The sequence below is a fragment of the Sitodiplosis mosellana genome, unplaced genomic scaffold, assembly GCF_009176505.1.
Source record: "Sitodiplosis mosellana isolate CC-2019 unplaced genomic scaffold, AAFC_SMos_1.0 Smas_scaffold_6191, whole genome shotgun sequence".
NCBI classification, from domain to species: domain Eukaryota; kingdom Metazoa; phylum Arthropoda; class Insecta; order Diptera; family Cecidomyiidae; genus Sitodiplosis; species Sitodiplosis mosellana.
Window position 1 is genome coordinate 2759721 of NW_022601432.1, and position 24192 is coordinate 2783912.

The following is a 24192-nucleotide window of genomic DNA, read 5'->3' on the forward strand; positions in this document are numbered from 1 at the left end:
GAGAGAGAGAGAGAGAGAGAGAGAGAGAGAGAGAGAGAGAGAGAGAGCGAAGGGATAAGAAGGAAGAAAGCGATAGAGACTAGCGTGCATAAAAGCTTCTGAAACCGAAGAATTATTATCTATGGAAAACGATTGATCGAAATCCATTCGTGTTTGTATATAGATGTACAATGTACATACATATATATTTCAATGTTTTGGCTATGTGAGTTTTAGCGAAGAGATTTTCATTCTAATTGATTTACATGCTTGACGTGATTCACAATTCATGAGCAACCAATGGAACTACTGCTCGAACTGTAATTTATGCACGACTTGAAGACGAGACAGCAGAGCGACAGCATACCGAGAAAATGAAGGAAGAAAAAAAATCCATAACAACAATACCCAACAGCAAATGGGAATCGAGAATGAAAACGAGATTAGCAGTAGAAAACAAGCTCATTAATCTTTGTCGAAAATGTTGCACTCGAAAAAATTGTTGCCCAAAATTTTGTAATAAATTTTAAATTGTTTGGTGAAAGGATTGTTCTCGGCACACGTTTTCAGCCCAGTTTATTTTTTTTTTTCATTCTTCCTCTTTCTTTCTCTTCGAGAAGATCGAACCAAGTTATCAGCCACAAAAGGGAACAACAACAACAACAAACAGCCAAACATGTACAAAATGTAAAACGCTTCACAACAAAATAGAATGCATTATTTGTTTAGGTTTTTTGCTTCCATCCCTTTCTCTCTCGGTGTTTTTTCTTCCCTTAGCCAGATTTCCGACAGCGATCAGCGTTGCAATGGAAAATTAAAGATAAAAAGCCTTTTGGTGAAAATAGAAAAGAAATGTACTAGGGGCTTCCATGTATATTCCATCCAAGAAATATACACCATAGATGACAGTCATACGAAATATTCACAATACTGGCAAAATATGCACCATATTCACGGAATATACACGATATTCATGAAATATACACCTCATATTCACGATCGGTAACAAAGATTCGACATTGCCGTAAACACATATTTTTTACATGCTGTGTATATTCTGTGAATATGGTGAATAATATACACGGATTATATGCAATATTCACGAAATATTCACACAAATACGAATGTATATTTTGACTTAAAAGCCCCTAGGAAATGTATCATTTCGCTTTTCAACCGAATGACAGAAACAAACAAACAAACGAAAAACAAACGTATGAAAATAAATATAGAAATAAAAATGAAACCTTTTTTACGGCACCATTTTTGAAAGGATCTAAGCCATTTCCGATGAACAATACACGCATTTCATTTGAAATGTCGAATAAAAATCGAATTTGTTTTATTCAACCGAGACGTTTGGTGCGTAATCATTGCGTGCTGAAAAGCTTGAGGCGAAGCAATATTCCAACATTCATCGGCCAACAGAGCCGCGAACATTGTTTAATGTTCTAATACTATAGTGTACACTATTGATACAAACTGGCAGCGAATGAAAACGAAAAATTCTTTGAAATTCTTTGTGAATCGCTTATTGTTCACGCCAGAATATATTTCACACAAGGATAGGTCGATTTTCAACTGTGAGCACTAAACAGATATCAAATAAAAAGAAGAATACCATCGAACATACACGAACGAGAGAGAGAGGGTGAGAGAGAGTGAAACGAGTAAATAAAATGCGAAATTCGTTGGTGAATTGTAAACGACGATGACGATGACAACAATAACAGAACAAAAACAACAGTGGGGATTGAAATAGTTTTATCTGTGCATTGGAATGTGTTTCGGGTTTATGAACACCAAAACAGCATTGGCGGATTTTGGCATAAACTCTCACACACACACACACACACACACACACACATAAATTGACGTTGTACAGAGCGTAGCCCAGTCAACAAATAACCATTGAGTTTGCATATAAACTTGGCGTTTATTTAAAGCGTTTTTTTGTGTGTTTTAATTTTGTTTTTTTTTTCTCTGTTGCTTTGCCTTTTTGATTCCCGCGCTATTTTTTTTTCCTCTTTCGCGCAACTGTTGACGATCTGCAGTAAAGCTGTATCTATGACTTTGTTTTCCCCGTCCGATGAGATTTATAAATTTTACTGCCTACGAAACGGAACTACATTATTATGAGTTTTTCGGGGGAATTTTTATCTTTTGCACTAAAATATACGTATAGATTGTCTAGTTGAAAAATACTGGATGTCACATTTGCCACTCTCATCACGATATTATTAGTCGTAATAAAAAGGACAGAGAGACGGTTGGAAAAAGGCAGAGTGAGCGAGATGAAGACGTAATAAATAATGTTTGATGTAAATATGACTGTTGAAATGACTGTCGGATCATTGCACTAGACGAGAGAGATAGAGATATTAAACGCTACTTATGCACATCGTCTTTTATCTATTATAAATATTCAAATGAAAACGTGTAAATCTCATTTATAGGGCCTATAATATTGGCACATGACACACACACACACACATGTATGAGCCCTTTGAATGCATTGCAGATGCATGAAATGAAAAATGGAATTTAATGCATGTATTTATATGAAAGTGTTACCATATATTTTTTTTCTTTTAAATATTTCCTTGTGCTCTGCTTTTTTCCAAGGGAACAAAAGCAAAACGCATCTATTTTTAGTTTCTCTTTCTCTATATCCAAATGATATAAATCGCAACAGCACCGCTCGATATATAATATTTCTGACAGATAAAATATGAGTGGTAATATACCAAACACACTGTGCGCCATACAAAAGAAGAGGGAAAAAAAATCCAAAAATTCAAGGCAAACGAAGTGGAAAAAGAAGAAAATCGTTTGAGACATATAAAAAAGCACGCGATGATTGTTTTGTGTGTGTAAGAGTGTGTGTAGCTTTGTGCATCGTCACTTGTGCATCGTCACTTGTGCATCGTCTTTATAGCTTTGTTGGTAAGTGCATAAATGCGTCTGTATTCGTCGTTGAACGTATTTGTAGATGAAAAGATATTCAGTGATTGTAAAGCTTGACAGCATTGCATGACTACATAATGCGGAAAATATGTGCATTTTCGACTGGAATACTTATTTGCTGACAATATAGAAAATGTATTATTGCGACAGACAATTTTTCACTTTCGATCGTGCGGCAACATCAGCACCAGTTGCAGTAGCGTGTGCAATTGTGCATCGCAGTCGCAATATTGCGACTTTCAAGTATATTGGCCTGTCTCGGTGTGTCTGTATGAGGCAAATGTGAACTAAAGCAAAAAAGTGGCTATGAAAATAAATTCGGTGATGGAAACACCATAATTCATGGATATGGCCTCTATTTATTTTATACGGTTGAATCGTATGCTTGTATCTTCTTTGACTTTGGCGCGCTAGCTCATATTTTTCTCGGAAATCGGCTCGTTTTTTTTCTTTTGGCACGGGCCATGTTCGTCGTCCGGACGAAGGGAAATATGAAATGATTATCTTGAATTCTACCATGGGTAGCTTGATACACGATGAGTAGAAAAAAAAAACGGAAAAATGAATAGAAAGATGGAGAGAAAGAGAACATTTTGTGGTCATGAGTGTAATTATTGATTTTATGTAAGTAATTTATTCCAAGTACTATCATATATCACGGTTTCTTTCACGATCAAAGCAAAAAAGACTCCAGAGTCACTGTGAATCCTTTGAATCGTGTCATATGTCCTTTTCATTGAAATTCGCACCAAAAATCCAATCGTTTTTTTTTCTCTTCTTCTTCTCTTTCAAGTAAATTGAGCAAGAAATGTTGTGTGTATGTATGGTTTTTTTATCTCTTTTTTTCTCTTCTTCGTTTCATCGATAAATTGCATGCCTTTGACCACAGCGCCTGGTGGCACAGGCACAATTTTCTGGTTGTGTGCTCTCGTTTTTGACCATTTATAAGTTTAAGTAAAATACTTGAAGGCACACACACCAAAGGCGTTCTTAACATGATTAATTGTGCAACGCTTGGTTTCGTTCACATTTTCCGGAATCATTTTTTGGTGAATAATTCACTTTGCCGCTTGATGAAGATGACGTCTGATTTTAATCGGTGAACATTTTGTTGAGTACAGAAAAAAAGAACAAATATCAAACGTTACTCAGACGTATTCAGACAGGAAAATGGCAAATCCTTTTAAGGTACCTACTTCATCGTTTATGTATTAGAATTTTAATTCGGGAAATGACTGTAAATACTTCAAGCCACCTGAAGCAAACAAGCGAAATGATGTCTTAACACACACTGATGCGAACAACATGTAAAAGCAGACTGGTTGACTGAAATTTCTTGAAGAAAATGTAATTCGTGTCAAGCAATTCATTTGCAGTGGCATTTTATGCATAGCTTTTGATAAGTTGATGCAATTGCGCACGAACACGAACACAAACACATTCGTAATTTTCATTGAAATTCTTCATTTTCATTTTCATTGCCATTTTCCATGAAGATGCCGAATGTACAAGCGGACGGGCTGTAACATGATGATATTATGGTGAAGGCATTAAAATGTGGTTGCTATGACGCCGTACATTTCTTTCCATCCGATTTCACAAATAAGTTCATCATTATATTAATTCCAATTTGAGCATCAAAACACATCGTCGTTCGTGCTCATCATCACTTCACTTTTGCTTTGACCTCTGTGCCCGTGTGCGTATGTGAGTGTCACATCGCTCATTCTTTACATTAAGTTTAATCGTGACTGCAATTATTTGCCATAGATGCAACTTTTGCTCATGCATTTTCCTAGATTCAACTTCATCTCTCTCCCTCTTCCCCTTTCATTCGCTCGCTTGTTCATACCCGATCGCTCAACCAAACCATTGACACTGTTTGGATGTTTGATTGTTGTATGTGTTATCGTGCCATCGTCGCGTCGACATTGTTGGTTTACCATTTTCAGTGCCGTCAATGCATGTAATGTTCCAGCAAATTTGCAAAAGGTTTATTTTTCGATTTGGCAGTTATCCCAACATTCAACATTTACACAAGCAAAGAAGCACCCAAGCTATCAAGCTGTTGTTCGTAATGGTTGGCGTGCGCAAAATGCGCTTCGAATACCGGCGGTCGACAGGCAGATAGGCAAAACATTATATCGGTTGAGCAACGTGTTCATGTTTACCAAAATCGTTTATTTGGCCACCTTATGTTATCGATGCATCGTGTGAGCGCGCGCATGTGCCTGTGTTTGTGTTTGTGTATGGTGTTGCGACGAATTATATGCTAGATGCAGCCGACATGACAACTCTCCAACCAGCTAAAATGGCTGCATAATTAAATGACCAATATTAGTGGCAATACATTTTTGTGGCAAATCGATAAATAGCACACAGACAGTAATTTTGGACAACCCATAGCGGTTTTTTAGACAATATACCAATCCATCCATATTTTCGGACAACTTCACTCATATTGTCTCATTTTTTGGCCAACCCTACTATTGTATATACTATTGTACATTTGACACTTGGACAAGTTCACACATATTGTCCTGTTTTGTGGCCAACTTCATACTAATACTATAATGGCATGTTATTACAGTATTAGTAGGAAGTTGGCCACAAAACCGGACAATATGTGTGAACTTGTCCAAAAATATGGATGGATTGCTATATTGTCCGAAAAATAGACACCTATTGGAAATAAATTGTATCTGTGCATTTCTTTGTTCACTAGTACATCCAAATCAAACTGCATAAAGCAACACGATCCAATCTCCTGTTTTCTCTCTATCTCTCTCTCTCTCTCTCTCTCTCTCTCTCTCTCTCTCTCTCTATCTCTCTTTGTAGTCTCCAAAATGGATTAATGATGTCCGATATGCATCAGCATGAAACGTTTCACTTCACATTAAAATCCCATTGGTATACATTAGCTATTCCGGCGGATAATATAATGGCCAAATCACAGATTTGCCTTTTTCAGCACCGCTCATTCGTTTCACTCTTCATTACATTACATTGCATTCGGATATACTAGACAAAGCCAACGCCGTAGAGTAAATAAAAGTAGTGAATTCGTTTATCACAGTGTTTTAGTTGTATTTTTTTTGTAGTTGTTGCTTATTTTTTACACGCGAAATTCAAAGACATAATACCTTGAGAAAATATCGCACATTCACTTTAGCCATGCGAATTTGTTCTCTGTGACATTCTTAAAAGCAATACCGTTTCGTACAAATTTGTATCAAAACCCCCTTAAGCCGGCAGAAAAAATACGACTGTAACCACGTAATGTTGGCAGCTTCGGGAGCTTCGAGCAACAACAAAAGACAACAACAACAACAACAAGACAACAACAACAACAAAATGACAATGAAAAAGAAAGGAGCAACGAATAATGATCACAGCAGAGAAAAAAATCTCGTGAGATTGTCACGCTTTAATGGCATTTACTATTGCAATTATCTCTGTTTTCCTCTCAGCGAAGGTATCGCTTTCGTAGTACGTTTATTAAAAATTAAAACACCTGTCGTAGTAAAAAGATGGAAAAGAGAATAATTCAAATAGTTGACGTCAAAATGGTGATTGTCTCAGTTTGTTCGTAATCTGCTTTGGATGTAGCTTCAACTCTATTTCTCGCTTTCTCTCTTCGGATTATGCAGATCTATGTTTTTGGACCCCTTTTTTGCTCTTATTTTGGTCCGCTTTTATCATAGCCGGAGAAATGGAGAGTGAATAGGGTAAAAATGTCACCGTTGGCGAAACAGAGCGAAAGAGAGGTAAAAGAAAGAGAGAAAGAGAGAGAGAGGGAGAGAGAAGAGAAAAGTGGAACAAATTCAAAATGAGTCGAGAAAATAATTCTCAACCTGATGGCGTTCGGCGCCCTCCGTCACCGCGTCCTCACATATCTTAGCATAGATTTTCAACCGGTGTTATACAAAATGAAGGAAATAATTTCTCTCTGTTCAGTAGTTTTTTTTTTCGTTCTCGGCCTTCCCTTTTTTTCTCTTCTCAATCTTTCACGTTGTGTTTTTTTTTGCACACTCACATACACACAAACAGGAGAAACGTCTATTTTTTCTCGCTTTATTCTGGTTCGTCGACTCGACAATTTATACATGACAATTTGTTTTCTTTTAGCGCTTTGCGACATTAAATTGTCATTTTTATGCCGTCTTCTATCTTCGCTTCAACGTTGTCATCATCATCATCATCATTGTCATTTTATTCTCGGTTTGCCTTTCTTCATCCAAAATATAAATCACTTTGCGCTCGCTCGCTTGCCTCCAACGAACGGAATTCCATTTTAATCTGCTTGCTTATACAGTAAATAAATACACCGGGATAATCTGTCTGAACGTTTCAAAATGGAAATAATTAAAAAAAAAAAATATATATATATATGTATATATATATCGGTAAGCATGTTCACGTTGCTCGTAAAAATTTTAACAGCTGAAAAAGGACCGCCTCACCCAACAGTAAAACGAAAATAAGAATAATAATCATATTAGGGATGGCGATTTACTGCCACCAGAAGGAGAAGAAGAAGAAGCCGCGAAAATGCAGAAAAAAAACGGAGTAAACTTCTGTAACAAAGAAAAATACGAAAGTAGCGAGAGAAAAACAAAAAAGTCGCTCTTGTAACAGACACACACACACACACACACACACACACACACACACACACACACACACACACACACAATGGATTTGACATTGAAATGTGCCGCATCCGGTGAAAGCGTTTTTTTATGCATGTTGAAACATAACTCCATCTCTTTTAGGAAGAAGGTGCTCTAAAATGTGTAATTAATTCATTCGCATCGCCTTGTGCTGAACCAAAGGTGCGTGCGAATGTTAAATCACAACAGGAAACGTAGCATTTTCGAAAGTCCTCAATGTGACATCCTATCCATCGAACAACGGCAGCCGTAGCAGCAGCAGCAGCTGCTATACAAAAATTTCACCTAGCAATAGAACCTTGATCGCACGCAATTTTTCTTTCTTCTTTACGCCTGTAACCGATGACAAAATGGTCCACATTGTGGTAATGGCCTAGCCAATGATAATATAGAAAAACCGAATGTCAACATTTTCTTCAAGAATACGAGTGGAAAAAAACGACACCGCAATGTGAAATGGCGGAAGGAGGGGGAAAACAAACTTTTAAATGCATTTCAAATGGAAATTTATGAGACGATTGCGATAAAATGGAAAATGAACTGTCGAATAAGTCATTTATCGCCTGAATAATCTTATTACCGTGCACTTCTTCTTTTTTTCCTCTTCCTCGTCGTTTCTCTTCTCCTACCCACATCTTAATCACAGCGCACGCGAAAAAAAAAGAAGTACAGGCGTTAAAACTTTAAGATCAATATGATGTACTTTGCAAAAAAGTAAACCTGAAACTTTTCAGATAAACAACGCGAGCAGAGGGGAAAGCAGAAGACAGACAGAGAGAACCTTGGTGGTGTTGGTTTTTGGCACAAAAATATGACGCAAAATGGAAACATAAATGACACATTTGGTTTTGATGGTGTCGGTTGGCGGATGAGATGCGCTGAATTGTTCTGTGGATATTCAGGTGGTGATTGGCGATGCTGCTGATGTTGTTGTTCGTGTTATCATGTATAATTTGCACTCACTCACACGCACCTGGATGTAATTGAAGCGATTTGCCAGAATATTAATCTCATTGTGTGCGCGCCTATGCCAATGCCATGCATTCACAATCACCATCCACAAACGCACGTCCAATCACCGTTTCGCGATGCCCCATCACACGAATCTGAACGCGAATCACGTAAGTTAAATGAGATAATATGTTTGGTATCAACCACGTATGGCGAGAAATTGCGGCAATTTATTGCCATTTTGCCGTGTTTGTTGCCAGATCCGTTCTGGTCTGCCGAACACAGCATCGCAGCAGACAACTTAGGCATCGAATTTCAAAGCACAAAACCAGGCCTTCACACAACGTTCTCTGGATTGATGCGGTGAAGTCACTTTTTCTTACACAATTTCGGACACACATTCCATTAAAACCGACAGCACATGTCATGACCAACAAACAATCAACATTGTTCACAACCCATAAGCTTCGATTTTCTACGTTGCATTCCGGCTCATGTAGGCCATTTTGGGCCAGCATTCAACACACATCTGTACATTCTCATTCAGAATGAGTCATTCTCATTTCGACACATTACTCACACACAGTGGTGATCAACCAGAATACCAAAATTGACTACATACGAATCCAACCGAAATGTTGCAGTCATCTTCTGTCCTCTACTACATATGTTCATTTGCTTTCTCTCTCGTTCACTTTATTTTTCAGCGATAAAAACGAATCGGTCCAAACAAAGAATAAATTCAAACATACAAGCAAACAAAACAGCGAAACATATACAAACTTAATAGAAATATATTTATATCTTTTATGATTCCATTCCGACCACGTATTCAATTGCTGATATATTTTTTTCTCTGCTCCCAAATGTGATAAACGGACTCAAATTGGAGCTCTTTCTCTTATTTTCTCTCTCTCTCTCTCTCTCTCTGTATGTTTCGCTGTCTTTCAGTCGCTCTCTTCCTCCCCTGTGTCTCCGGCACACTATTCGTCTGCCAATGCCGAAAAATCATGAGCGAATACATTTTACTTTTAAATAAATGGCGCTCATCCTTGTTAACAAAAACTGACAATCATTCTGAATTGTAGTCGTCGAAAATGGCTGGAAAATGACATAAACACGTCTATATATGTTTTATGGTCTTCGTATTTGATCTTATGCATTTCAAAAGCGAAAGATGAAACGAATTATGGAATTTTCACTTGAATTTCACGAGAGAAGAAACAAAATAGGCACCCAAACTTAAATACGTATAGAAATATCTTTATATAACAACTGTTGTATATATATGGGTATTTCACAAATGGATCTTCGAACACTCTGAGCCGAGGCGATTCGTTTTCACTTCATTTCGTCGAAATTGAATGTTGTTCAACACGCCATACTCGTCGTCGCCATCGAATAATTTCTGACGGTCTGATACTCAAGGTCGTTTCAACATCTGTGTCTCAATGCTTCATCAAATAAATTCAGTACAGTAATAAATGTATGGTCTTTTTTTATTTTTTGAAGCCGAAGAATGAAGACGATACAATTCTTTTTATTTTTTTTTTCTTCTCTTTTTCGTTTTGTCATCAAATGTCGCGCGAATTATATCGGAATAATACATTACCCATTAAATGAATGTGCAACGGACGTTCCATGAAAATGAAACATGATCGTCATTTAGTGACGACAAAACCTTAATTTCCTGTTACTTAGCATTTGCAATGAGACTGAAATCGCTTCCTCCTCCCGACAAAATGGTGAAAGACACAAAGGGGGGAGAGAGAAAGAGAGAGAGAGAGAGAGAGAGAGAGAGAGGGAAGAGAAAATTGAATCCGGCAAATTGAAAAGGACTCATTCAGTTTTGACAGCTCAACAAATTTTGGGCATAACCAGCAACATGGATACGGTACGTGCATTTTCTCAATGTATTTACATACGCGCGTACTGTTTCATCAATGTTTCGTTGAGTAGGAAAAAAAACACGCACACTCCATATACCAAAGCAAATATCAAAGTATCCACATTTTGCGCTTGAAATCATCATTCCCATCGTACAACAATGATTGAATGCGAAACGACGGCCACTATCGGCCGAACATCAAAAATGTTTGAATTTCACTTAAGATTTTATTTTTCGGGCCAACCAAATTGTTGGTTACGGACCAACGGGCATAATGAAAAATGGGTTTCCTATGAATTATGAGCCACCTCAAGATGCGATATAGAAGGAGACAGAGTCAGATAGATCCACACTGATACATGATATGCCGTCCAAATGGATGTCACTCAAAATATTTATGTGATGCTTGTGATTTTGTGGCATTTTAAATCTATCACGCTCTTCTTTTTTTTTGTTCATCCGATTCCACATAAAATGATCATTCCGTTTTGCATCCTATGGGTATTAAATCTGTTGAACTTTTCGGTCATGAAGCTGTACAGCCGAAAATGTGTGTGTGTCGACTGCGAGCGCTGTTGCTGTGTCTGGCCGAGATGATTTGCGAAATCTTCGGAAAAAATATGACTAAAAATCGATTTCAATTTACCAGCGTTGCTGAATTATCGCATGGATTAATAACATTCGGAGCGAAAAAGATGATATTTATGGGTTCAGGTCGAAACATTCAAACCGTAGCCGAATTTGTTGTTGTTGTTGTTGGTTTCGTCGCCGTTTCTTTATGTTGTGAGAGCTACAAGTGAAATTGTGTCAGCGGTGTACTTTAAAATGCCGCCCGTTATTTTTGGATTGAATGCTCTGTCACAACAGCAAAAGAATTTTGCCCCGACATAATTACATAATATGCATTTTTGTCGAATGAACCTCGCATCGACATGTTTATGCACACTTTTGTTGTGTAAAATATTACGTTCGCGTCGGCCTTTTTAATTCAGCAAAAGAGTGACGGTTTTTAATGGGGACAAACCAGCGGATACCATATTTCATATTTGCTGTTCTTCGTTCCTTCTTCTTCTTCTTTTTTTGTTACGGTCCCCTTTTTTCTGGCGCACATTCCATTCGCCGTAACAATGATATCGGTGTCGAGTGTCAACACAAATGACAAAAGCAACTAAGACGCATCTACAGTTGGTACAAAATGCTGAATGTGAATAGAGTAAATTCGATTTTTTTTAATGAAATGAAATATTCATTGTTATAGCAACACTCTAGCACATACATACGTGTAAGCCCTAATATTCAAGTCCATGTAAAAAATTTCTGTTTGACAAAATGCTGCCATCCATATGAGATATCGGTAAAAGAGTACAAATGGTCGTCAGAAGCGATGCACACGAGAGAAGAAAAAAATATATGCAAAGTAGAAAACGAATTGGGAAATTCCACTTCTCTTGCTACGTATTCCCTTGATAATGTCATGTCGCACGCAAAAATATCAACGAATGTGCAATAAGTCAATGGAATTTGTGATAATCGAACATTTCAAAGTGACAAAAGCATGTTGGACCGTCGATAGGCCAGAGCTCACTTGTACCGCACTCAAAAATATGAACAATTTAAATAAGCAGCAGCAGAAGCAACACCCGATATTCCCGCTTTTATTGCTATATTGGTGTGATGTGTGGCCTTGTCAGCTGTTGTAACATATGCACGAAATTCCCGTCGCACTTGTCATGCCATGCATACGTGTATGATCGTTCCTCCCTCTCTCTCTCTCTCACACACACACACACACACACACACACACACACATCTTTTGCTCTCCACATATCTATCGCCGAATCGTAGAATCGACGAAAAACGTAAAAATTCCCAATGCTTTTTAGCATAACGAAGTCAAAAGAGATAGAGAGAGAGAAAGAGAGTGAGAAAAAGGTATGAATCGAATAATTTTAATCAGGCAGTTCCAATCGAGTATTTATGTGAATAAAATATTAGAAAATCCGACGTGTTATAATTTTATTGCTGTTATTTGTTATACATATTGTCAATGTGTGTGTGTTGGTGTTCACGCATTTCGAGGGAGACAGACAGACAGAGTGACAGACAGAGAGAAAAAGTAAGGGAGCGATAGAAAGCATCCTGTGTGCGAGTGTGCCTTATCGTTTTTGTACCAGCATTTCAACCGCAGTTCAAACTGAAGAGATGTGTGCCAATGTCAAATAATAGAGTTACTTCTTACGTGATATTGATATTTACTGCCTTATGTGGGCCAGCACAGCAAACGACAACGAAGTCAACAAATGGATCACTTTGAATGAAATGGAATGGTGTGTCGAATCAATGGATGAAAATGTTCCATTTCCTATTCGATCACATCGATTTCCCAAACTGCTGCCAGCAACTTCTCTCTCTCTCTCTCACTCTCTCTCTCTCTCTGTCTCTCTCTCTCTCTCTCTTTCGTTCACTGGGTGACGTTGACACTTTTTTCCTTCTTTATTTTATTTGGATGTGAGTGATTTCGTATGTCTGAAGCAAGCAGATTTTTCGGCTCGATTTTCTCTATTATTCTTTTTTTCTTTCCTTCGTTGTTGTTGTTGTCGTTGTATTTAATATGAAAAATATTCCGCATAAAGTAATGCCATCACCAATATTGGTATACAATAATAAATAGCAATACATTTGCCATGAACAGAAACTGAAATGTTGATGTTCCTGCTGCTGGTGCTGTGTATTGTTTGTGCAAACGAGCATGTTTTTGTCGTTGTTATTATTGTTGTATAAGAGAACCGATCTCGCGATTGCTTGATGGCTTATAATGGCGCATAAAACATACCATAAATTTATGAATATATGAATACAATGCACTCAACTATAAACGTTTTATGCATCGTCTAATGTTCATTATACAGTACTATAGATAGAGAAGGGGTGGGCGAGAGAGCGAGAGAGAGAATGAAATCGACCACGCATACCCATTTTACTCGCAGACCGTTGATAACGTAATCAATGGTTCATAATTATTTTCTAACTTTACCTTTCATCGCCAGCTTTAAGTACCGCAAGCATTAAATTAAGTGGTTTTTCAAACGACCGTCACAGCAGCAACAACAAATTATGTTTATAAATAATGACAAGAGCTTGGTATTGATTGTTTCTCTCTCGCTCTCTCGCTGTCACGGCCTATTTCATTTTGTTCAAATGAATAAGAGCTTTTAGCTCATTCACTTCATTTATCGATAAAAAATTTCGCGCGTAATTTTTCAAATGCTATCGATAAAATACTTCATATATGACTCTATAGAGTCTCATGTGCACATCCATACACCCTCACACATGCTGCTGTATGAGTTAGCGATTACCTTCTGGCCATAATGCATGGATTTTTTTTCTTCGAGACAAACAATTCAAAATAAAAAAAAATTCCCATCAGCTTCATTTACTTGCACCAAAAGTCATACACAATGGGACCACATCTCTATCGATATCATATTCCAAATTGAAATGGTGTGTTGTAAATTGAATCGAAGAGTCTATCCTGCACAAGCGACATAGACATCATTCGTCCATAGAGAGAGAGAGAGAGAGAGAGAGAGAGAGAGAGAGAGAGAGAAAAGAAGTGAAATCCACCATCGCTAAAATAAGCATCACAACGACATAGATATAGATTGATGCTCTAGTTTTCGGCAGAATTTGCGTTGCAGATGTTACTAAAAAAAAATACACACACATATATATATACAAGCACGTGCGGATCATTGAATATGTGCATTTATATTGACGGTAAACCAGAGCGTATTATGATGGAAATGGGGTAGGTAAGTGCTGTAGACACAAAATGTGATGTTGATGTTGATGACGATATCTTTTCTTCTATCGTTACCCAAACTACCGCTTTCATTCTCACTCAGTTCGATATTATACACACTTGAATAGATCGCTTCGACAGGAATATTAAATGGCAATTTCGAATATGTGCCAAAAAGGAAAATCATTTGGCATACAAAAGAACCGTATCAAGTAACGGTAATAGTAAAAATCAAATTACAGCGATGACGATATATTTACACAAACGTTCTCGTTCATTCGTTTGCTCACAATTCTTTCTGTGTTTTTGTATGAGTGTGTTTGTCTACTACGCGTGTACAGGTACACATCAATTTTCATACATATCGCTAGGCTGATTTGATACTATAAAATGGATCCGATGATTGGAGTCGATAGGCGGAAAATATGTGTGCAATTACATTTCAGATTTTATTATTTGCTCAATGTAAATGAAAATCAAAAATTGATCGAAGAGTAAAATTTGTTTAACAAACCTCTATCCACAGCACATACACACACAAACACAACACATTCTCGTTTCTCGATGCGAAAATATACATCAATAATTTAATTTGATATAATGTAAACACTCGAATTCATTTCGATGCATGGATACTTGGAATCATTTCATTAGCCAAATCTGGGCCAATCGTTTCATCGCTAAAGTTTTGTATAAACAGACTCTGGCTCAACTGCCAATAATATAAATTTGTATACTCGGTTTCACTCTCTCCCTCTCTCTCAATCTCTCTCTCTATGCCATTCTCACTTTCATTATTCGGCTCATCGAGCTCAAATGGCAATCGCAGCCGAGCGGCTCGGTTAGCAATCAATAACGTGAATAACAAAGTGAATATTTGCTCAAATGCTCATTTCCATTTATCAAATCAAAATCGCTTATTATTTAAACATCTTCGAGTGTTCTTGATCCCAAGCACACCAATGCCAATGCGTCTCCCTCCCAATCTCCATTGTCGCAAAATTTATTTTACATCTGTTTTAATTGAAAACGGAGCCGAGCCGATCGGATTACATGCGCTCTGCGCATTCAAGCAATTTCATCAAATTAGGTGCGTGTAAGCGTCAAAATGTGTGACGGGATCTCTTTCTCGTTCTCTCTGTCTCAACTCGGGCACAGAAAAAAGAAGAAAAATATAAAAATATTCCTTCTTCGCTCACTGCCGAATGACTGTTGCTAGGTACTAAATAATTTATTGCTAATTTCAATATTTAATGATGGATAAATCCCATCACACCAACGTTTCCTGAACAATCGTCCTGAACGGATCAACTTTTCAGCATGAGAATGAACAGTCGGTGTTATGGTCTTGGCCGCATGGCATCGCAAAAACAGACAAATTGAGCAGGCACATATTTGGTGCGCATGTTGATTTTGGTCTTGCAAACCAAAATCATAGCAAAAATCTGTTTAAATTCTATGCCATGGCACAGCTCATATGGGATCAACTCACTTATTAAAAGTCTGATGAAAGTGTGTGTGCGTATGCAATGTTAGCGATTATCTTGTCTGATTGCGTAACTAAACACCGTGTTTAACCCTTTGACGACCAAAACTGAACGGCTGGGAATTTTGCAATCCTGATTGCAGATTCGTGCTCAGCGACCCCAAAAATATTAACAAAAGTGTTATCGAAAATTAATTTTTTTAATTGCAAATATGAAAAAAATGATGGGACATATGTGTCCCATTGGTCGGTAAAGGTAACTATTTACCTTTATTTTTCTATGAAAAAAACATGTCTCCCATAAGAACTACGTGTAAAATCTTTTCCATTTTTAAAATTTATAGAATCGTTTTAAACCAAAAATGGTTTGAATCATGCTTTGTTGTGCCCATTTAATCACGAATTTAACGATCTTTTTGTAAATTTGTGTGTTTCAAAATTCGCGAAAAGTGGTTGAAATACAGGGAAATCAGTGGTAATTATTTACCTTTACCGACCAATGGGACACATATGTCCCATCACGCCACAAGCAATAAAAATTTGAAACAAAATTTTTTGTAGAAAAGGCGATTATCCTTAGAAAGTAACAGACACTCCGTACAACATTTCCAATTTTCAGCTTTAAAAGTTGTACCCTTCAAATTATATAGGGTTTGGCGGAATTTGAAAAGAAAGTTAAGATTTTTCGACTTTGAAGTGTTCTATTTGAGCACAGTGATGTAAAATATCCAATATTATGGTACATTCTGGTAGCTACATTCATTCTCTTTCAAAAGAAACCAATTTTATCGAAATCGGTCTAAAAATGTGGAAAATATTGACGAAAAACAAAATGGGACATATGTGTCCCAAAGGTCGTCAAAGGGTTAACAGCCGTTGAGCTAACTTGCAACCGTTCATTTCGTATCATATTGATATGTGAGAGGATGCATGAACTGGAGAGAGGGAGCGCGAATGAGAGCAAACACACACTTTCTCACCGAAAAATAGTTACAAGTTCATAGATGCGGCAAACATAGACGAAACATTCAAGCTCAAACATTTCATGTTTTGGTTTTGAATAAAAAATAAAACATTCGGTTGGCACAACTTTCACTTTAGTTTTGCTTGTGTGTCATAAATTATTTACTACAAAATTACGGGATATTCGCACACAACACGAGCACGCACAACAAGGAGCAGAGCGATGAAGCGAAATGGCGTGCCACCAAAGTAAACCAACAAACGCGATTAAATATATGTATGGGAATTGGTATTGCAAAATGCCTTTGCTACCGCATGTTTTAGCATTTTACTCGACATTTAGCAGCATCTGATGGTGCATATGTCATGAAAAACGATTTGAAACTGGGCTGGAATTCTATGACATTCCATCAAAATCGTTCGGAATTATTTTTTTCGTACGTAAGACTATATTGGAGTGAAAGAGAGATATTCCACTAATTTTCATTATCCCAGCCAAATTATTGCGATAACTATCACCCTTCCTTGAGTTATCGGAATAATTCCGGTAGAAAGATGAAAATCAGATTTTGGTGGAATGTCATGGAATTCCAACCCTGGTTCGGCTTGTTGCCGGCATTTCATCCCTGCCAACATTATATATATTCTGGCTATAGAAAACGGTATGGAATCTAATTAGTACACTACACGGGTGAAAGGTTATATATAGATGAGACACATGCACAGTGTGGAGATTCGATTGAAAATCGCTCATGACCATAAATGCCTGCAAGCTCACCAAGTCCTCTTAAAATACCCAACCATACATTTCGCATACATCTGTTTGATATCACATTTCCCTCGCGCTCTCCTACTCCGAGTTTCATCGTATATGCGGAAGTTTCAACATAATTAACACCGTTACGTTAGCATTTAGCTGTCGGCTTAATCTAATATTCAATTTTACCCTGAGAAAACTTGGTATATAACGGCAAAATTGGTTTCTCGGAATGTTTCTCGGAAACTTCAACAGAAGAAATCGGTGATGAAATTCTGCGTTTAAAAAAATGGCATGAGGCAAACGCCAATCGAGTCGAATTTGCCTTGAATTCAAGTGGAAGCTTTTCTTCGGGAAAATCGACAGATTCTTGTCGATTGCAATTCTTGTTAAAAATTTGTTGTGTACATGTGTGTGCGTTTGTGGCTTGATTTGAATTGCCCAATATTTTCGAAGATTTACATGAAATGAGGCTTATTAGATACAAGTAAGTGACCTGTTAATCCATGGTAATCAAAGTATTTCACAAAGATCGGCATTATGATGAGCTCAAACCAATCTTTAAGCTTTAACCAATCGTCCCGCTATTTCATTAAATGTATACACGTCAAAGTACTGTGTGCACGATTAGAGAGAACTGGGGATAGCGGGTTGAGAAGTGGTATGACGGTATGGTGGCAAAATGTGCACCAAACACAATTTGCTACATGAAAAAGAATCATGTTTTCTAAGTTCACGTAAAAATACGGACAAGTGAACGCAAGGGTAAATGGCTTTTTGGATTGGTATTTATCATGTGGTGCGAGCAAACATTGTACACGTATTCGTAAACTGGTCGCATCGCAAACGCAAAACCATTTCGTACAATCGTGTAGACACTTTTGTGCAGCAAAAAAAACAAGTTTTTCTGCTGTGTGCTTAATACACACACACACACACGAACACCAACATCAACCGTACCAATTACGTAGTGCAAACAACTTTTTCCGAAACTAAATAAGGCTTTGTTGCACGCGCGAACGACCCATTTTCACGAGTTGTAAACAGAAACAAAGTTACAATGGGTTATCACCCGTATTCTCGTTCTAAAATCGCAAACATCGTTGTCATGCATACATAGCCATAACAAGTGGCGCATACAAAACATAGAACGAGCAAGCGTTTCACTGATCGCACACACACAGTCAAAGCTGTACGGTTTTCTTTATTGATATTTTCATTTGACATGTTATTTTTTTCTCTCTCAATCTCACGCAAAAAGGAAGAGACAAAAACACATTTGGTTACGGTGAGATTAACATAACAACACCTATCACTATTTGTCCAGTCACACAGTACGGATTGTTTTTTGCCTGCTCACTCGTCTATCTTGAATTTGCGTAGCTTCCCAACGGATATTCGTTCTGGTCATGCCAGGTGATGCCGTCCGTTCTCATAACGTTCGCACAGTGTGTGCGCGAGAATGAAACGGAGAAAGCACATCAAAATGGGAGATAAAAAGAAGCGGAATGGAGAGAGAGAGAGAGAGAGAGAGAGAGAGAGAGAGAGAGAGAGCAAGGAGAAATTAAACCAAAGCCAAATACACGACAGTAGACGAAAACATTAACTTTGCTCTCAATTTATTTTTGCTACTTGTGTTGTGTTGTTTGCTTTGTTTGTATCGTCTGCGGCTGAGTCTTTTTAATCTCAATGATTCCCAGCATGTGTATAGTTTGTCTGTATTTCTTTCGTTAATTCACTGTTTCACTGAATCTCGAGCTATGCTTAACACAATTGACGCGGTATGTGTGTGTGTGTATGTCTGTGCACTCGCGCTTTTTTGTGTGCTGCTCGGTTACATCTAAAATCCCTTGACATTACTGAACCAAGCACCGGTGTTTCGCATATGTTTCAGTTACCTTTATTTATATTACCTCGATAATATTCGTATATTCTGTGTCTTTACGCAAGAACAACAACGGAAAAAACTGTATAAAATTATACGACACACACTGTAAGTCTGTGCCACTTGAAGTCTTCTGTTCGGTTATGTAATTGTTCGTTTTTGCGTGCGACTATCGGGCACATCCGCATAGCATTTTATACTCTTTCACTCACTTATTCGGACTCCCATGTATGTGTGTTTGTGTATATGATGAAGAAGTTGTCAACATTCCGGGCGAAATAGAGATTTTGTCGTCGTCGTCGTTGTTGTTGTTGTCGCTGATGCTTTTTTGTTTCTTTGTTTCTTTTACCAGGGTTTTGCGCTCTTACTCTTCTTCAAAATGCTGAGCTTACGATAATGTGAATATATATAAGGGGAGGAAAAAGTGAAATGAGATTTAACTTACCTTCACCTGCTGATAACGGAATGTGAACCAAGCAGCTGGCGGTAGAAAACCAATAACGGCACATGCCAACACTAAAATACTCGTTCGCATCGGCCAATTTAGAGCAGCAACACACGGTGAAGCATCCTTGCAGGCATCACATCCTTCGGCGCACGGCAAACATTCGAATGTATTCACATTATTGTATAATGACATCTCTCCCTGGATATTATTAAATTTTTGGCCGCGTTGACAATTTAGCGTTTCGCGTTGCGAAAGCACAATGTAATGTCACCATCACCACCATTGCCACCACCACCGATGTCACCATCGCCACCAATTTCAAAGGAGCAACCGAATTGACGCATCCAATTTTATTGGATTGTTTTTCCGTTGGCAAACATTTTCGATGGTTATGGGCATTTATATAGCAGCATCATTGTAACATGTGTCAAATTGAAAATCGGCAAACGAGCCCAGTGATGATTATCATTTTGGGAATATCGCGTTGTGCATCCAGATCATAGCAGAACAGCATCAGCGAAAGAAGATTTAAAAAAAACGAGACAAGAACAAAATTGAAAACACAATTAGTAAATACTATCTCTTTTAACAACAGTACCAGCAAGAAGTTGTTCTTCAGCAGAAAAAAAAACAACGAAGATAGGAACAAAGATTAAGTTTAGTAAATGAGTTTTTGCTAATGAAAAATGTCATCATCAATTTGAATAGCGTTCGACACATTCCTTCATCTTCCACACTATTCCGCAGCGCTTCTATAACTATCATCATCGTCTCACTCTCTACAGCTTTTCAACGTTCGCACATGTCATAACGTAAAACGATCATATTTATTAAGACATTGTAATTTATGCGCACATCCCAAGAATTAATCACTTTAAATAGTTTACCCATAATATTGTCAAGTGCAATACTCGTTCAAGTGTTTAATTTTCAGCATACAGCAACAATCGATGGCAAAGTGACACACTAAAAGAAAGATTATAGCGAAATCGGAACGAACAAAGAAAGAAAAATGTGACGTTGAATGATACAAAGCTTGAAAGTCATGGGAAACATCTTCATTCAAAGGGGAACGTTGCATAGATGATAATAATATAGAAAACCAGTGTGTGTTTGTGTGTATGCTATGGCATTCTATGTAAGCAGTGCTAACTTAGAACCCATTTACTTCATTTTTACGAAAGAGTATTCAATATTTTTGAAAGAGCTTATGTAAAACAATTTGAATTATCAAAAATTTTGAGTGGAAAAACATAGGAAAAGTAATATTTGAATCTTTGTATGAGTAAAAGTCATCTTCCAACCAATTCGTTTTTCTTCACATAAAATATACTTCCAAAGATGTTGGAACCCGAATGTTGAGCGTTGACAAAAGTTCGAACAAATTCGGCGAATAACATCATAAGTATAATATAACTTTTATCAGGCTCTTGGTGGGAATGATCATAAGCGAATGTTCTTTCGGAAATGCTAAAAAGTAACGGCAGAAGATTCGGTGCATTTTGTAAGAGTCATATTTTGTTTTAAGCACTTTCATTAAGACAACAAGCAGATATTGGAATGTTCATCTTTCGCAAAAGTTCAAGTATCAACCTCTTCATGATATGAAGTCAAGTGATGACTCATTACTGATGACAAACGAAATTCGGAGAATTTGCCAACATCGTGAAATAATGGACAGAGTATTGAGTACGCTGGCTATCCAGCCGCGGCTATTCAACAGCCGCCGTCAATGCATTTGGTAATGGGAAGAAATAAAGGGACGTTTGATTCATTTTGTCCCCTATACGAAATGTGTTGACGGCGGCTGTTGAACCAATGGATGCCGACAAACTGATAAAATACTTGCAAAGTTGACTCCAGTGCCACGCAGGGGCGCAATCAGAACTATAGAGTAACATACGATTGTGTATGTCATTCATAAAGCGAAGAGTCTTCGCTGTTATCCATTGTTTTGAAGAGCACCGTAGAATGGTAACGGCTGGATAGCCAGCGTTCTCAATGCTCTGATAATGGACGTACAAATTTGCTCCACTAAAAATTAGTGGAATTATAAATAATGCTATATTCAAAGCACAAATCTCTTCTTGAGCATAATTTAAATCTTGAAGCAATTACAATCGAGTGAACAGTACTTGACAAAATCTTACATTCAAGATAGAATCATTTTTCGGCGAAAGAAAGAGCAAAAACAAAACTCAAAGACACACACATTTTTGAAGGGTCATTCTTTAAACGAACAAAACGATACAATTTGCCCCATTTGTAACAAATTCAAGTGGCATTTTCACAGAATATGTGCTACGTATTGCGCTTGCATGATCTTTGGTTGCGGATACCATAACTTGGTTGCCATTGTCGTTTTGGGTGTATGTATGTATGTGGGAAGTGTCGTTTTGTGTGCGCCGAACAAGCGTAAATCTAATGTCATAGGTTTTTAATAATGTCTTTGCTTATGCTCGATGCAAACAGTGAACGGAGGCAGAGCGAGCGAGCGACAAAACGCAGGAACATGTGACGAAAAGAGAGCGGGAGCGAGCAAGGAAGATGGACTACCGAAGAGAAGAAAGACGAAGAGAGAGGGAGAGAAAGAGAAAAAGGCATGAGCCCGGATAATTTAATGGTGATAACAATAGTGATATTAAGTAGTTTACTTTTTATCAGCTATAAACAAAATCCCAGATGGTAAATAATTGGAACCGCATGTGTGCATATTGCCGATACGTTACATGCCATTGGGTGATATGAAAGTTTCTCTGTTGTTCTCATGTTCCAACATAATGTTAACTCACAAACACAAAATACAAAACGCACACACACACACACACACACATATGCTGCACTTCCCCAGGAATTGCTCACACATAATAATATCTTTGTGTAAAAGAATACTTTTGAATTGTGTATACACGATGCGCATACAATTTATATTTTTTCCGCTCTACAATCAGATTACTTGTCCTTTTTTTCCGTTGCTCTCAAAAGGCAAACGTACACAGAGCGGCGTGTAATCTAGTAGGGGAGAGCTTTTGTAATCTAGTTTCAAGTACATCACATTAAGCAATCGTATGATGCGTGGCACAACTTTCAAAATAAATATTCCAACTTCTTAGTCTGGTTATCCAATGAATTGAAGCAACAATGTTAATGCTCTTAGTCAATGGGGATTCGTTTTATTTTCATTTTTTGAAGAAAAAAAAAATGGAGAGCACAATCTATACCATCTAAATGAAAATGGTTGCCTTTGTGTAGCCAGTTTTGTTTTTCGCTGTCCCCTCTCCATTTCTCATCATATTTCAACGTGATCTCTGCCGCTCATGTTGCAATCATTTAATTGGATAAATGGAAGTTATGCCATTGTCATTATGACAATTTCATTTACTGACTTCCATACGGTATCCCATTAAAATCCAAACGAGATGATTATAATGATGTGGTAAAATTTTAAATTAGCACAATGCACAAAAGTAACATTGCTCAGAGATGCGAACGAGCAAAAGCGGCATACGAGAGATTTAAATATGTAAAATGCATGTTAAATTGTCACATGTATGCCGGTGGAGAGGGCGCAGGAAGGTGGTATCAGAATAGGTCATTCCATGATGATTCGCCTGATATCCGCCAGCATACACATTTGCATAATGCATGCATATCAATTGTAAACATGTAATATGCCATACCAATAAGACATGCATGGCTATGGGATTTTAAAAAAACCGCTCTCCAATGCAAAAGAGAAGCTGCCTACAATGGCAGAGAATGAAAAAATAAAACGAATACCCGTACACCCACAATGTGGTTTTCTCGAGATGCAAATTCCGCTCCGTTTTTTCTCTCTTTATTCTGTTAAACGGTAATAATGATAATAACAACGAATGGGATTAAAGTCTAGCATCAACTTTTGAAATTATGTAATGGAATAACGTATGTTAACGCATCGACTACTCTTCTTCTGTCACACATGAATCTCATTTTATGATGCTCATGCTGAAGAACAGCAACCACTACATTTACAACATAATGCAAAAGAAGCCAACGCAGATTTTATTCCTCTCGGGTTGAATTTTTTTTATTACTCATCTCTATTTATCTTCTTTTTTTTTAGGTTGTTCAATTTTCAGCACACACACACATAAAAAAAAAGTCGTGGGAAGCGTGAGATTTTCCAAACTTGTACAACTGTTTAATGCACAAGATTTTACTAATGAGAATTACAGTTTAATCACATTTAATGCTATATTTTTTTAGACTTGTGCGAAAATTCCAGCATGTCGAAGTGTGGTATGGTCTCCATGCGATTCAAAATGACGGCACAGCAACATACAACGCGCAAAAACTTCATTTTCTGCAAAAGACGAAGTGTAATATTTCCCTCAAACTATTTGCAAGT

The 24192-nt window shown here is 37.5% G+C and overlaps 1 protein-coding gene across 1 annotated transcript in view; it reads right to left on the minus strand.

Annotated features, from left to right (window-relative positions):
- The window catches only part of LOC129576475 (uncharacterized), a 187344-nt gene that overhangs the window by 47031 nt on the left and 116121 nt on the right, over window positions 1-24192 (minus strand). Inside the window, exon 7 of the mRNA XM_055461662.1 lies at window positions 19800-20000. Coding sequence (XP_055317637.1) covers window positions 19800-20000 — 201 coding nt within the window. The remainder of the gene's footprint in view (window positions 1-19799; window positions 20001-24192) is intronic.